At 50.0% G+C, this 16,893-nt stretch overlaps 1 protein-coding gene across 3 annotated transcripts in view; it reads left to right on the top strand.

Moving 5' to 3' along the window:
• The window catches only part of rhbdl3 (rhomboid, veinlet-like 3 (Drosophila)), a 33,374-nt gene that overhangs the window by 13,667 nt on the left and 2,814 nt on the right, over positions 1 to 16,893 (top strand). For 2 of the 3 annotated variants that reach the window (XM_067259284.1, XM_067259283.1), the window contains 5 exons: positions 3,833 to 3,991; positions 7,511 to 7,735; positions 8,011 to 8,159; positions 11,863 to 11,975; positions 15,803 to 15,903. In XM_067259284.1, the coding sequence (XP_067115385.1) occupies positions 3,833 to 3,991; positions 7,511 to 7,735; positions 8,011 to 8,159; positions 11,863 to 11,975; positions 15,803 to 15,903 (747 nt within the window). Of the gene's footprint in view, positions 1 to 2,324; positions 2,386 to 3,832; positions 3,992 to 7,510; positions 7,736 to 8,010; positions 8,160 to 11,862; positions 11,976 to 15,802; positions 15,904 to 16,893 lie in introns of those variants that run through there. The other variant, XM_067259285.1, reaches the window with a different exon arrangement.

Raw genomic sequence — 16,893 nt, 5'->3', positions numbered from 1 at the left:
AAGACCCCGCCGCACTGGGATGTCTGCAAGGTGACCCGTGCGACTCGGGGTCAAAGGTAGAAGGGTTCCGGGGGGGTGGTTGTGGGGTTAGGGTGAGGGGGGTTCACGAAAAGCCATCCCGTCATGGTCGGACAGGCCTGTTTGTTCAGAGACCTGCATGTGCATCCTCAGGTTATCCCCGGTAGTTAGACTAGCTGGATTATCTCAGTGATTAACATGTCCTTTTTTTTAAACACGTAAAAAAATTGTGTTGTTTCCCTTCTGAATTAGCAGTTGTGAGTGTCGTGTTGCTGCAGTGCTGCTGGATGAGTCCTCTGACTCTCTCGGCTGACTCAAGCTTCCTCGTGTGCAGCAGTATGGAAATGTGGGCTTAGGATGGAACCTGGTAATGAACCTCCTCCTCCCTCCCCTCCTCCTCTCCATCTCTCTCTCTCGCCCTCTCGCCCTCTCTCCCTCTCTCTCCCCCTCCCTCCCTCCATCTCTCCCTCCCTCTCTCTCCCTCTCTCTTTCTCTCTCCCTCCCTGTCTCTCCTTAACCCTAAAACTAAGCTATGAAGGCGTTCCCACTGAAAGCCTGTGTGCCCCATTATCACAGGATTAATGTGTGTGTGTGTGAAACAGATGCCTTTGTCTTAAGCGGGCCTCCTCAGACCAGGCTACTAGACAAAGAATCAGAGAAAGCGATGGCCGACGCAAGTTGTTTGATTCGGTTCACACATCTCCTGGTTGTACCCAAAACAATCCCTGCGGTCCAGCAGAAGAGAGTGAAATCAAACGTCCCCCGGACGGTCACACGGTCTCGCTCTGCGTGGGTGCATGAAAACAGTCTGGATGTCCCTCCGAAAAAAGAAAAAAAAACGATGCGACCGAACGGCTGATCCCGATAGCCTGTCTCGCTCTTATCTTCAACCTGGCCATCTCAACAGGAAGTCCTTAGTTCAGAGGAGGGGAAATAGGGCCTAATTGGGGAAAAGAGATCGAGGAAACCTTGCATGAAACTGCCCGTCGGGTGCCCATTGTGAAGAGGGGGAGTTGTTCCCCCCTCAGAGCTCCTTGCCAGTGCGCCTGGTGACTGCAGAGGGTGTGCACTCAACTATGAAGACTGCATCCTGGGAGCGTGCGTGGGAATGTGTGTGTGTGTGTCCGTGTGTGTGTGTGTGTGTGCGTAGAGAAAGTATGTGTCAATGAGGTACTGCGTGTGTAAGGGAGCAAAGTTTGTGAGGGAATGTTTGTGGGTGTGTGTGTGTGTTTTGTGAGAATGTGTGACTGAGTGATCGAGCGAGTGAGAAAGGGTGTGTGTGTGTGTGTGAGAGAGAGAGAGAGTCATAGAGAAAATACGAGAGAGTGACGCACACACACACAGATGGGCGTCTGAATGTAGGCTAAGGCATTCGGACTGGGGCGGGGGTCTGGGGGGTTCATATCTGGGGGGTTTAGGGGGCGGGACTTGTGTGTGTTTGTGTTTGGTTGGTGGGGGCTGTAATCCCCCATTCTGGGTCGTAAATAACACCCTCCTCTGCATGATGCAGATAGATAAGCACGGAGAGAGAGAGACACGGACACACACACACTCACAGAAGGACACACACACTGAGCACCTAGGTTGGATCAGCTGGTGTGTTGCTCACCATGACAAAGTGTCCCCGGCAGAAACTGGCTCGGGTCCTACAGGAGAAGGTTAGTTCCCTTTCCGTTTTGATGTGTGCGTGTGGTGCGTGCGTGCGTGTGTGTAGAATATGCTATCATGTGATACCGCACGTCATTGGGGTCATGAAAACCTTACCTCCAGGCATTCTCATTGTCCCAGCTCTCCCCAATGCAGCAGCCGAACGGCAGCCTTTCCGAAACGGGAAGCGTGACCGTATTGCTGTCCTCCACGTCTCATTGTCTCTCGCCGTGACATTTGGGTTCTGAGTAGCACAACAAGTCTCTCCTCTAAACCGTCTCTCTCGCAGCCGGCCGACAGCCATTTGCCAGCCTGATCTGGCATATGGAGAAGGCAAACAACCACTCTCAAAGACTCTGTGGGTGTGCGTGTGTACATGTATGTGTGCTTGCGTGTGTTTGCATGCCTGCGTCTGTGTGTGTGTGTACATGTATGTGTGCTTGCGTGTGTTTGCATGCCTGTGTGTGTGTACACGTATGTGTGCTTGCGTGTGTTTGCATGCCTGCGTGTGTGTACATGTATGTGTGCTTGCGTGTGTTTGCATGCCTGCGTGTGTGTGTGTGTGTGTGTGTGTGTGGGGATGAGCACCGTAGTGAGTCTGAATGTCCCCTCTCAGAGGCGCGCGGCAGCTGTCTTCAGCCTCTGTTCACAAACAACCTGACATCCACAGCAAACAGAGAGAGCGGAAGGACAGAGAACGCCCGGAGACGGCCCTTCACAGTCAGTTGAACACACACACACACACACCCACACACACAGACCCACACACAGACCCACACACAGACCCACACACAGACCCACACGCAGACCCACACACACACCCACACACAGACCCACACACACACCCACACACAGACCCACACACAGACCCACACACAGACCCACACACACACCCACACACAGACCCACACACACAACCACACACAGACCCACACACACACGTCCACACTTCACACTCGAAAACCCAGATGTGGGGCTTTTTGAGATTCTTCGCGGGCCGGTTGGGCTGAGCTGAAGTGGGATTCCTGCCTGTAACAGGACGGATGAGGCCGTTCCTCCGCACGTCTTCCCCCGCAGCTCGTGGCCGACATTCCCCTGAAAGTATGTGATGGACACACTTGAATCCTTTTCTCCACGCTTTTCTATTCTGAAGTCAAGGAGCTGTAGACGCCGGCTGAGGAATGAAATCGATGTCTGCCTTGGTTGGCAGCATTCTGTGTTTTCAGAGAGAAAGAGAGAGAGAGTGGAATTCGGGGTGTGGGGTGTGTGGTTGATCTGGCTGGATGTCACTGACTTGATGTGGCGTTAGAGGAAGGGAGGGAGGGGGAGACTGAACTAGGATGCACTTAGGAAGAGGTGTGGGCAGGGGCGGACTGGTCATCAGGGGATAACGGGGGAATCTCCAGTGGGCCGACGGGGGATGGTCCAAAATACCAGCCCATGTCAATCTCCAACCGGCCCTCTCTCTGACATCGCTGGCACCTCCAACCGTTTTCCATATTATACAGCTTGAACACATATACTTTGCTTTAAGACCTGTAGGAGTCCAAATTCACCGACTGACTTTTATAATCCTCCTCGCGATCTGTTTTCACACTCGTTTTTCGGAAATGTTCTGACGTGTCTTCTGAAATGTGTTCTTACGGACTTTGGAAGTTCGACGTGAGAAAAGATCTCCACCTTATTAAAGAACGCCTGAAAGTGGGTTCCAAAATCCAAAATCATGTTAAGTGTATGGGTATTTTTCCAAGTAGTCCACTGATTGGTCGATACGTGCGATGCATTGAGTGGGCAACTCGCCGTGTACTGAATGGGCCGCGTGCCGTGTATAAAGTGGGCCGGTCTGACAGTAACTCCCGAGCCACTTTTTTCCCCCAGTCCGCCTCTGGGTGTGGGGTGAGACCAAGGTCAGGGGAGGGACCCTGACCTTGAATGCAAGGTTTCAGGACGCAGTCACAGGGAGCCACAATAGAAGCTCTTCTCTATCTGGTGTGTGTGTGTGAGTGTGTGTGTGTGGGAGGGGGATATCCTACCCTCAGTAACATCAAATATCTTTGGGATTTCAAACCGCTACTGTATGTCGAGAATGATATCCCTTCTGGGTTTTCCCACAGTTATAATCACATGCTGAATCTTAAACGATGAGCAATGTGTGTGTGTGTTACAGTACGACCCAGAGAGCTCAGGCTTCATCAGTACGGAGCGCTTCAAGGACCTGCTGGACGCCCACGGCTCGGAGCTCGACCCCCACAAGCTGGAGGTCCTATTGGCCCTCGCCGACGGCAACGCCGACGGGAAGATCTGCTACCAGGACTTTGTCAACCTGGTAGGTCACACGGGTCATTTCCGGTCTGTTGGGGTGGGACACTGATGTAATCCTTGTACTGTGATTCGTCACGGTTATGGATAATGCTCAGTGATTGGCTGATCTATATTTGGACTTATGAGCATAAAGACTTGAGTTGGAACTTAGGAGTGAGTGTACCAGGTTATAAGATGGTCTAGAGAGTTGGAGTAAAAAAAAACTAACAAAAAACACAAAAAAAACATAGGCTACATTGATGGGAAAACGGTGAGAAGAGAGTCTCACTCTCTCATTTTCTCGTTTCCTTCCTCTCCCTCTGTCTTATCTCTCCTATCCCTCTTTCCTTCAGAGTGAGCCATTGTCTGGCACAGTGGGCTGAGAACTTGCCTGTGGGTAGTCAGAAGCTGGTGAAAGAGCTTGTTTGCCATTGGCCGATCCCTGTCACATGAGAGGTCAGAGGTCAGGGCGTGGAACTGGAAGTGGGACAGAGAGGAATGAGGGGCATGTGTTTACAGTGTGTGTGTGTGTGTGTGTATTTAGCTTAGGGCTATTGTTCCTGGTAAGACTCACCCACCCTTACCCCCCTGTGGCTCTCATTCACTGTCAGTTACAACAGAAGCTAAGCAGGGAGGAGGAAATCCGAGGGATGGAGAGAGGAGGAGGAGGAGAGAAGGAGTGAAACAAACAGAGCCAGTCTGCCTTCTTGCCTCCTTCTGTCTTTACTTTGCACCGCAGCTGACAGTGAGATTGTTAATAATAGCCAAGGTTCTGTCTCTCTCTCTCTCTCTCTCTCTCTCTCTCTCTCTCTCTTTTTCTCTCTCTCTTCTCTCTCTCTCTTCTCTCTCGGTGTCTCCATCTCTCTCTTGTTGTTTCACTCTTTCCCTCTGTCTCTTTTCTCTTTCCTTCCTACCCGCCCCTCTGCTCTCTCTCCCCACCTCTCACTCTCTCTCTCACTATCTCTCTCTCTCTCTCTCTCTCTCTCTCTCTCTCTCTCTCTCTCTCTCTCTCTCTGTCCTTCCTCTGGTTTTATCTTCCAGCCAAAGAGATTGTCCTCGCTCCTCTGTCCCTGCTGGCTGAATACCAATCTCTCCACCCCTCTCCTCGCCTCTGTTCTCCGTGGTGGGTGAATAGATAGAACGTCACTCCCTTTCTTCCTCTCTCTCTCTCTCTCTTTTCTTCATTGAACAGAGGATAATAGAAGAAGAATTGTGCTTTGCCAGAGGAATCAGACTGTGTCTTTATGGGCCTTGGTGGAGAGGCCTGGAGGGGGATGTCTGTAGTGGAATGTGTATATGTGTGTGTGTGTGTGTGTTTGAGAGGTACAGACTGTGTGTGTGTGTTTATAGGCTACTGTGTGTGTGTGTGTGTGTGTGTGTTTGAGAGGTACAGACTGTGTGTGTGTGTTTATAGGCTACTGTGTGTGTGTGTGTGTGTTTGAGAGGTGTGTATTTGTGTATGTTTATTTATTATGGTGTGTGTGTTTGAGAGATACAGACTGTGTGTATTTTTTGTTGTTATGTGTGTGTGTGTTTGTTTAAAGAGGTACAGACTGTGTGTGTGCTTTTGTGTGCGTGTGTGTGTGCCACTGTTTGATCTTGCCCTGCTTGGCTCTGAGTTGGGAGTGCCCATGGAAACTACAGTCTCTCACTCATAACTGTCTCCCCAGCCTCCGTAATTGGGGTTGTGTGAAGTTTATCTCAGAAGAAGAGTTATCAGAAATATCAACTTGCCAGAGCTGTGAACTTCAGTCCCTAGCTATGTAAACATATCAGGCTCAATCAGTCTGATCCGAAAACTCACGAGCGGCAACTGATGTTTTGGCAAGATTAAAGCATTTCAAATTGGGGGGCACAAACATCGATTAGAAAAACGGTGTTTACAATCGTTGCTGCCGGTGGAGTGTGTACTGCGAGTCTGTCTCCCTCCTGTTTGTAAAGGTCAATCCATCCGTATGCATTACAAACAATCTGTTACTCATCGACCCTTCACCTCCTCCAGACATAAATATATTCAATCAGCCATCTCATCATCTCTAAATAGCAGAGATAAAACAGCCGTGTTTGGCAGCGGACAGCAGCACATTAAGACAGAGTTATGGAGCGAGAAGGCTGGAGATGGGAGGGGGAGAGGAGGGAAGTAGGGAGGGAGGGGGAGGGAGGGGGGGAGGGAGGGGGGGAGGGAGGGAGGGGGGGGAGGGGGGGGGAGAGCTCCGGCACAAGGTACTGCGCTAGGCCCGAACTACTCGAGGAGAGATGGAGAAAGGAAGAGACTCAGGCGGGCTGGACCCAGACGGGGATCTCTCCTCCCGGAGAGACCAGCATCGGGTCGGCCTCCGACAGCTCCCACTCTCCCCTCCAAACGTGGAGTCTCTCTTCCGCCGTATTATAACTCTTAACAGGCGTAATGTGATTCTCAAAGGTTGTTAGTTTGCTCAATCGAGCGGATGATTCTGACTGTGCTTTCTCCGTTGGCTCCTTTTCCTCTGGCTTCGATAGTTCCATGGATATTTAGTCGGGGGGGGGGGGGGGGGTTTTCCCCGCTCTGACCATGTCATCCTTTTGTAATCTTTGTGTCTGAAAGTCAAGGGTAGATTCCAGTGTATTGTAGACTGTGTTTCTGCGGTGTCCTGGTCCAATTGTGGTGACATCATCCCCAGTCCATGTTCTCAAGGAGCTCTGTGAATATTGCTAGGCTTGGGGGGCTAGCATGGGGGAAGAAGGCATTCCTTTGTGTGAGGTGTGTGCGTGTATTTGTGTGTGTGTCTATGAGACAAGAGAGTGAGTGAGTGAGTGACTGTCTCAGAACTGTGTGTGTGTGTGTGTGTGTGAGAGAGAGCAGGAGGACTCTGTGTTTAGACAGCAGCTGCCAGCAGTGTTTGGGACGTGGAGAAGGGCTCAGCGGTTGCTAGGTGATGACGGAGGCATTCTGTTGCCAGGGCGAGGTGGGAGGGTCTTGCAGCGTGGTTGCTGTCACATTAAGAATGAGGAGTTGTGTGGGTGTGGGTGCGGGCTGCCCTGCATATGTGTGTGTGTTTCTTGAAGATGTAGTTATTTAGTAAATAGAAATATACTGTATATAAACGTTGCAGATGTAACAAACGTTAAAACGTTGTTTGCCAAATATATTTCTTGGGTAGAGCGGAGCCAACATGCTCCTAGATTCAAGAAGTGAGTCACAAGAGAGTAACAGAAGACACGTCACATAAACAAGCGTGTCATTGACACACATCAACCTATGATATGGAACCCTATCGCTTGTGTACTAATGCTAGCGTCTCTCTCTCTCTCTTGTTCTCTCCCTCTCCTCCCTCTGTACCTCTTTCCCCTCTCACCCTCTCTCTCTTTCTCTTCATCTACTCTCTCCATCCTCTCTCTCTGTTTCTCTCCACCTACTCTCCCCTCCCTCCCTCCCTCCCTCCCTCCCTCCCTCCCTCCCTCCCTCCCTCCCTCCCTCCCTCCCTCCCTCCCTCCCTCCCTCCCTCCCTCCCTCCCTCCCTCCCTCCCTCCCTCCCTCCCTCCCTCCCTCCCTCCCTCCCTCCAGATGAGTAACAAGCGCTCCAACAGTTTCCGGCGGGCCATCCTGCAGGGGGGGCGTCACCTGAAGGGGGCGGGGCTGAGGGAGGAGGTGGGGCTGGGCCTTTCCCAGAGGCTGGTGCGCCATGTGGCCTACGAGACCCTGCCCCGGGAGATCGACCGCAAGTGGTACTTCGACAGCTACACCTACTGCCCTCCTCCCTGGATCATCCTGGCCATCACCATCGCCGAGGTATGGGGTGGGGTTGGGTTGGGTGGAGATGGTGAAGGTTGGGTGGGGGGGGAGGGGGGGAATGTTCGTCAAACTCCTCATTTCAAGATTCTCTTGTCATTTCTGTGAAATCCATGGTGGGACGGCAATTAGCGAAGTAGTATTCCCTTTGCAGGAACTCTCATTTCAGTGGACATAGGATCATACAAGAAGATTTACTGTGAATCCGCTTGTACGCACCCTGGACACTGTACAACAAACGCCCAAAATTGTGACGTTCCCCTCCCATCCCCTAGGTGGCGGTGTTCATGTACTATGGCCTGCAGCTGGACCGCTGGGTGCTCCAGGTGTCCAGCCCGTCCTTCCTGCAGAGCCCTCTGCCCTACCACCCCCAGCTGAGAGCCCAGGCCTGGCGCTACCTCAGCTACGCCTTCATGCACGCAGGGTGAGTGAGGTGCTGTGGTTGGTCGTGGGTTCGAATCCCTTTTGGGTGAAGGGAAAGTCAAAGGGGGAGGGGGGGGGATTCACCAGTAAGGGAAGAGAGGAAATTGTAAGGAAATGTATTCATGATTATTTTGAGGGCATGGGATTTGAGCCTATGCCCCGATGCGGACGGACTGGATTTGAACCCGTGGGGCCTACGAGAAACAGGAAGGATGACCAGCACAGCAGTATTTATCCTTTAAAGGACTCTGCTCCCAAAGGCATGTAGAAAAGGTTCCCATTTGGAAGACAAGAGCCATAGAACTAGATTAGCAGTAATTGAATCAGAAGGTCATTACATCCAAACCCTTCCAGCCTCTCCTACAGTAAACCTCAACCTATTCATTATCACTATGGCCCAGGTCAGTGTTTTATCACATTGCTGAGTAAATGGAAGCTCTGGCTGTAAAACACCTTCATAAAATGCTAATTCAATTAGACTGGGCCCGATGGTCGTAGAGTGAGTGTGTTTGAGGGAGAGAGGGAGCGATGGATGGATGGAAAATGTGTTGCTGAAAGATAAACTGGCCTTGGGTGTGTGTGTGTGTGTGTGGGGCGGGGGGGGGGGGGGGGGGGGGGGGTGGGGGTGGCGTTGGATGGATGTGTAATGTGCATTGATCACCGGCAAACAAATTGTCATTCATCACGAGCCCGAGGGGACTTGGAACAGACGGGAGTGCACAAGCACGGGTGTGTAAGCAAAACACGTACTCACGCACACACGCACATACATATACATTAGCCAGGCAGACAGACTACAAAGTATTACACACACACATATTCATGCACATACATACATATTATCCAGCCATCTAGACTACTAAGTATTAGAGACACACACACACATACATGCTGTTATCAATGCAAATGTAACAGGGGTGTAACAGACGTGGTCTTGCTCCGCCAGAGGTATCGGGCCTATGTTTGCTCCCACTGGGAGTCAAACCTGCCGCCTCTGACTTCCCAAGCGCAACCGCTACCAGCTACGCCAAAGAAAAGCTAGCTATTTGTTGACGCGGGTGGCCTGTTACATACCTGAGGAGTGGGGTTTCACCAATTCGGACCGGTTTCACAAACACATGCAAAAGGAGGGGCTATTATAACCCATGGACAGGCTATGCCGAAACCTAAGCCTGCTACTGAACCAGCCCGAACCCCAGCCTGCACACGACAGCCTCAGAAGCTAGGGGATGCTACGAGGAGGAGGCGCTTGAGATGCGCTCCCCTGCGGCCCTCAGCCTCTCCATTATGATGTCTCAATATTGAATCAGTGTTTGGCTGCAGCCCCCGTGAGCTGGCGCTGAGTCGCTGGCTCATCAGATGAGTCCAGCAGGGCTGCGGTCTCAGGTTTTGCTCTCTCTTCCTCCCTCTCTATCTCTTACTCTCTCTTTTTCCTCTCTCTTTCTCTCTCTCTCTCTCTCTCTCTCTCTGTCTCTCTCTCTTTCTTTGTATTCTCTCTCTCTTCCTACTTCTCTCTCTCTTCCTACCTCTCTCTCTTCTCTTCATCCCCCTCTTACGTTCTGTCTCTTTCTCTCTTCCTCTCTCTCTCTCTCTCTCCCTCTCTCTCTTCTTTGTCTCTTTCTGCCTACTTATCTCACTCTGTCTCTCTTACTGTCTGTCCTACATCTCTGATGCTCTCTCTTTTTGTCTCTCCATCCCCGTTCCCCATTCCTCATTCTCTCTGTCTTCCTCTCGCCCTCTCTCTCTCTCCCCCCCCTCTCTCTCTTCATCCTGTAGTCCCGATGCTGGGCCACTTACAGGCTTATACGCCGTCTGCCTCACTCACTCTGTCTGTCTGTCTGTCTGTCTAGCATGGACTGACTTGAGTGTGCACACACTCTCACTCACAATACACTCACTCTCACACACTCACACACACACACTCACGCACACTCACTCACAATACACACACTCTCACACACACCCACACACGCTCACACACTACACTATGTAATCCCCTCACAAGCTCAGCATTACTGATCCTTCCAATCCACGACACCAACAGAATGCAAATGTTGGTCCTCAAACAGACCCTGGTGTCCAGCGACCCCTTAAACACATGCATACAGACAACCACATGCACACACACACACACAGTCAGTGCTGCTGTAACTGACCATTTCAAATGGTCAGTATTTAAAGCCAAACAGATGTTTAAAGCCAAATTCTAGAAAATCATGAGAATATTTTCTAACTACTTCATGATCGAAATAGCAACACTATATGCTCAAGAAGTTTTATAACGCGCAGAAACCAAACAGCCCGCTGAATGTCCTGTAACCAGACTGCAGTGTGGGAAAACACCATTAAATCCATTTGTTGTTGTTTGTGTGTACAGGCAGTGAGTCTTGTATCTCTCTCTTAGCTTTTGTGTTCAGACAATAGCATGTCTGGTCTCCTAGGAGTGCAGTCGCCTGTACTGTACAGAGTATCTCTCATGCCCTCGTTAGCAGAGAGGGAAATAGATGGCTCTTGTTATCTGGAGTGTAGCGGCCTTGTGTGTTTAGACAGGCCTTTTTCAGCCAATCAATATCCCCCATTGTGTCCGCGTCCACATGGGGATTCTCTGCCTAGCGACATGGGTAGGCTTGATTTGTTTGGTGTGTTTGTATGTTTTCGGTGTGTGTTTGTTCATAAATTGTGTGTGTTTTTGTGTGTGAGTGTGTGAGTGTGTGAGTGTGTGAGTGTGTGAGTGTGTGAGTGTGTGAGTGTGTGAGTGTGTGAGAGAGAGGGAGAGAGATCTGGCCTTGGTTCCTGTATAGGCTTCATGTTGTAAATAGTCAGCTTAAAGCTCTCAGTGCAGAGAGAGAGAGAGAGAGAGAGAGAGAGAGAGAGAGAGAGAGAGAGAGAGAGAGAGAGAGAGAGAGAGAGAGAGAGAGAGAGAGAGAGGGAGAGAGGGAGGGAGGGAGGGGAGACGGAGAGAGAGACGGAGAGAGAGACGGAGAGAGAGACGGAGAGAGAGACGGAGACTGGGGTAGGGACCGGCAGGAGAATATGCTAACTCCTATTTTTTAGATTCTGCTGTGGCACCCAAATGTGACAGTGCTGACCGAGTGTGGACTGTGTGGGCATGAAGGGCGTGTGTGTGTGTACTGCACGCTTGTGTGGGAATTTGTGAGTCCCAGGCTTAGATGTATCGATGGTGGGTATGTGTGTTCACGGGGTCTTGCGTAGACAGCGTGTGTGTGTGTGAGAAAGAGACCTCTCCGCTGGTAGTCAAACCCCTGGAACGCGAGCTGTGGAAGGGGATTTGGGTGAACTCCCAGCAGCCACCTCTCTCTATCCTCAAGCTGTGTGTGTGGGGAGGGGGGGGGGAGATAATGTGTTGGCGGAGGGAGACTGTGTGTGTCTGTGCGTTTGTGTCCGTGTGGGAGGACAGGTGATATACAGTATAATACAAATATTTGTGTGTGTGTGTGAGAGAGAGGATAAAGCCAGGTCCAGAATGATTGTCTCACTGAGGATTGTGTGCTTATGTAGAGCCTACAGTACCTCCACACATCAATATGAAAATATGAACAACCTTCCAAAGCAGACTGATTTCATGGCTGTACATCACAATATCAGTCCTCAGGATATTGCCAAGTGCTGGGGTTGCGCTGTATAACGTATGTACTGTACAATATTGTATGGGTTGTGTGTGATTGTTTGCGTGTGTGTGGCAGGATAGAACACCTGGGTCTGAACATGGCCATGCAGCTGCTGGTGGGCGTGCCTCTGGAGATGGTCCACGGAGCCCTGAGGATCGGCCTGGTCTATGTGTGTGGCGTTCTGGCAGGTACGGGCTCCTCAGGACCAAGCACTCCCACACACACACACATATACACACACAGACATGCACACACACACAGACATATACACACACAGACAAGCACCCACACACACACAGACATATACACACACAGACATATACACACACTCACAAGCACCCACACACAGACATATACACACACAGACATATACACACACAGACATATACACACACTCACAAGCACCCACACACAGACATATACACACACAGACATGCACACTTAGGATGTGCATCTGCTTCACTGAGGCCGATGCCATACACATCTCAATGTGTTGCCAACCATCCGATAAATTAAAGATACAAATTAAGTAACTGCTAATCTGATGCGGTGCGATTCGAAACGATTTGATTCAACGCAATGCAATTCAGCGCAATACAATGTGATGCTACATAATATGATGCCATGCACTTCAATATAGTACAGAACGATAGTAAGATTTGTAATCATTTACTTTTTTCTGAAGCAGACATCCAGATCATTCAAAAGTGAACATTTTTCTTCACATACTTGTTTTCTCTGCATTTTTATTGCAGCACAACATATTTAGCTCATTTCGTGCGTCTTGCCAAATTGTCCAGTTCTCTTGAAAAATCGAAGGTAGCAACAATGTGATTAGGAGCTGTTCAGTGGAATGTGTGTCTCTTTCATCTCCATGATAATCTGTGACCAGCCCGAACACGCCTCCAACTTGCGCAAGACTTGCCCAAGACACTTGACGAGAACTGGCTACTGACAGCTGTGGAGATGAGAGAATGCACTCGAAAATCAGTTTAGAGAGGATCAGTCTTACTATACAATTATTGGTCACAAATTATTATTCATATTTCCAAATATGAATACCTCCAGGTATACCTCCAATAATAAGTATAATATACACTTTTTTGAACGGTCAGTTGCATTTTTTACTTTTATGTCGGTGCGCTGATGAGAATCGGAGGATGTTACCATCCCTTTTGCATACACTCAAACAGTACATACAAACACACACACACACACACAAGGAGACATGCACAGACCCAGTTCACAGATTCACCCCACCCCCTCACTCACACACACACACACACACACACACACACACACACAGAATGTGGGAGTAACAGCCTTTCATCTCCATAACAGTGCCCACGCGACAACACTCAATCTGCATGTGTGTGTGTGTGTGTGTGTGAGTGAGGGGGTGGGGTGAATCAGTGAACTGGGTCTCCTTCTGTGTGTGTGTGTGTGTGTTCATATCCATCAGACCACACCCCCACTGTGTGGGGACACTAGTCATTGAGGGAACACTCACGACTGGGACAGATGGTCCTGTGTTCAGATGGAACAATCATATTAACAGGGAGAATTGCAGGGGTAACTAAGATATAGCCCGTCTGTTTGTACGTACGCACCTTAGGCACAGGAAATAGGGTGTGTGTGCGTGCGTTTCCTGGGTAGTGTGTAATCATCAGCTTAGATTGTTGTGCAGTGACCGATGGCACAAATTAGACACACACACACACTCGCTCTCAGACCACACACCCGATTTCACCCGACACACATTTCAATGACACACGAGAATGGTCTTGGACACTGAAGTATATCTGGGATAAAAGCACAGAAGTCTACACACAGTACAAGGTCTGTTTTTTGCAGTTGATATATTGTAAGAAGAGAAAAGCATGAAGGCCTTGATCGTTTATGTAAGTGGAACTTTGAAGGTGCTTGAAAACGTTACTGAATACTTCCTGGAAGAGATTGCGTTTTTCTTTTGTCAAGCGCTTTATTATTAGTCTTCCCTTTTCAATTTCGAAAACATCGACTTCCAGATACCGAGCCGCACTACGTATGAGATCCTGTGGTGTTCAGAGAGTGATTAAAAGTACATTGTATGAAAGACAATATCCAGCACAAAGGGTCGTGTTCTCAAGTCATTTCGAAATGATGGGTTTGGGTTCGGAAAGTAATTGGAGTTTTGATGTCCTTAGTGTGCTCTCCTGGTCTGGTCTCTCAGTCTAGAGAAGTCTCTAGAACAGAGCAGGGTAGGTCCATCTCCTTCGTCTCGCTCAATTTACTGACAGAAAGAGGGAAATATGGAAGCACCTCGGGAATCGCTAAATCAAAGGCCTTTGTGCACTAACTGACTTTGCACGTGTGTTTGTGTATCTGTCTCTGTCTTGTTGTGTGTGCGTGTCCGTTTCTCTGTGTGTGTGTGTGTATGTGTGTGTTTCTTCCTCTATGTGCATGTGTGTCTGCATTTGTGTGTGACTGTCTGTTTCTGTGTACTTCTGTGTGTGTGTCTCTCTGTGTATGTGCGTGTCTCTGGGTGTGTGCTTATTCATGCAGTGTGTAGAATCACCCCAAGCTGTCTCCCAAGCTATAAATAGCCCCGCCCCTGATTGAGATGCCTTATCCAATCATTACAGCTGGGAGTGATTGAACATCTTACAACTCATGCAGGCCTCTCGCTGTCAGCCTTAGGCCTGCTAGATTACCACACCAGCCCAGTACTTATTTACTTCCTGACATTACTTCCACACCCAGCGCACATGAATGTGTGTCTGCGTGTGTGTGTGTCTGCATGCTGAAGAGGTCTGTCATTGTACTAAAGAGACTTCTTCAACGCTTTGCACGTGTGTAGATGTTTGTGTGTGTGTGTGTGTGTGTGTGTGTGTGTGTGTGTGTGTGTGTGTGTGTGTGTGTGTGTGAAAGAGAGAGATCACTGACCACCTCATGGTTCCTCTGCTGCGTAGGCAGGTGCGTCTCATGTAGTTGGCATCAATAATTCACCTCAGTCAATGGCGCTGAGCTAAGGAGTCAGGAGGATATACTGGGGATACACCCCCCTCCCAGGGTGTGTGTGTGTGTGTGTGTCCATCTGTGGGCGAGGAATTTGTCTGTTTGCACTCCCCAAGAACACTGGGAAGATTCTATGTGGGTAATTCAATACTACTCTCCCTCCCTCCCCCAGTCACTCTGTTACCCTGTCCTTCTCTCTCCGTCTCGCTCTCTCAATCCCCCCTTACACTTTCACTCTCTCCGTCTCCGCCACACTCTTGTCTTACATTCTGTCTCCTGCTCTCTTTCCCCCCTCAGAGTCCCTCGCTCTCCCTCACGTTTCCTGCTCATTCCCGGCCAATCCGAGCTGCGTATTGGTTCTGTCCGCGCACCCGTATTCCCCTCTTTCAGGGGGGCTGATTGAGCCTTTTGTACGCCGGGGAGGGATCTGGTGACACTGTCTGTCAAACAGAGTTTGTGCCAGTTCATTTCAGTGACATCTAATCACGGCCGGACTGACAGCTGAAAGCCTTGGTCCGTCCGATGCATATATTTTATATGGTATCTATCTGCCTTTATTTTTATTCACTCCGCACAGGAGTACTGTTTGTTTTTATTTTTAGTTAGAGCACTACTTAGGAGCCAGTAGAACAACTGTTCATTCTTATGTGCACTTAGCTGTGCTGTTGAATGGCAATAAAAACTATATATGTATCTATTTATCTATCTAACCCAGTAGAGGTCTTCCTTTAAACTAGTGGGCCACTGTTACTTTTGTCGCTTTTGTATTGGCTGCTCAAAAGACACCCACACACACACACTGAATAGCACCATCTTTGTCCTTATTGAACGTAACAACTCCCGTAACTATACAGGGAGCATTGTCGTACGAATGAATCGCTTTCCATTGAATTTGAAGCACCCCTACTGATAGTGGCCCGCTGGCTATGAATTGCTCTATTGATTCATCGAACGTGGCTGTTGCCGGCTCTATGCTGATGTTGACCTTTGCCCTCTGCCCTTTGTGACCCTCCTGCAGGCTCCCTGGCGGTGTCTGTCACGGACATGACCGCTCCGGTGGTGGGGTCATCTGGAGGGGTCTACGCCCTGGTCTCGGCACACCTGGCCAACGTCGTCATGGTAGGAGATGTGTGTGTGTGTGCGCGCGTCTTGTGTTTCTGTGAGTCTGTGTGCATGTTTGTCTGCCTGCCTGCCTGCGCGTGCGTGTGTGTGTTTCTCTTCGTGTGCGTGCGTGCGTGCGTGTGTGTGTGTGTGTGTGTGTGCGCAGAAGCCTCTTGTCTGGAGATGAATATCACATCACTCAGTGTTCCTGTCTCACGGAGGAGCAGGGCTGCATCAAAGCACTGCCTTCTGCCCAGCAGGTGCTATGGTGTCCACACATTCCACACATACCTCCTGTCAGTTACCCTGCACACAGACGGAGGCTGTCTGTGTGTGCTTGTGTTCCAGCGTGTCCCTGTGTGTGTGTGTGTGTGTGTGTGTGTGTGTGTGTGTGTGTGTGTGTGTGTGTGTGTGTGTGTGTGTGTGTGTGTGTGTGTGTGTGTGTGTGTGTGTGTGTGTGTGTGTGTGTGTGTGTGTGTGTGTGTGTGTGTGTGTGTGTGTGTGTGTGTGTGTGTGTGTGTGTGTAATGACAGTATGAAGATAGAATAGGAGAGAGAGAGAGAGAGAGAGAGAGAGAGAGAGAGAGAGAGGAGAGAGGGAGAGAGGGAGGGAGGGAGGGAGGGAGGGAGGGAGGGAGGGAGGGAGGGAGGGAGGGAGGGAGGGAGGGAGGGAGGGAGGGAGGGAGGGAGGGAGGGAGGGAGGGGGAGAGGCTAGCATTAGTACACAAGCGATAGGGTTCCATATCATAGGTTTATGTGTGTCAATGACACGCAATGAGAGCATGACGGCCTGGGCTGGAATCGAACCCGGGCTGCTGCGTTAACCCCTTGGCCTTTATGGTACACGTTCCCCCCCTGTAAGCCAACAGGACTGCTCCCGTGTGTGCATATCTGAAGGGTGTGTGCGTGTGCGCTGCATACTGACGATGAGCGTTCGTCACATTCGGTGGGTCCCACTCTGAATCTCATCATCAACCTCCAATCTGATTTCAGCATCGTTGCATCCCCG

The sequence above is a fragment of the Osmerus mordax genome, chromosome 21 (assembly GCF_038355195.1).
Source record: "Osmerus mordax isolate fOsmMor3 chromosome 21, fOsmMor3.pri, whole genome shotgun sequence".
Lineage (NCBI taxonomy): Eukaryota > Metazoa > Chordata > Actinopteri > Osmeriformes > Osmeridae > Osmerus > Osmerus mordax.
The sequence above is the reverse complement of the archived record's forward strand: the minus strand, read 5'-3'. Positions and strand labels throughout refer to the sequence as shown.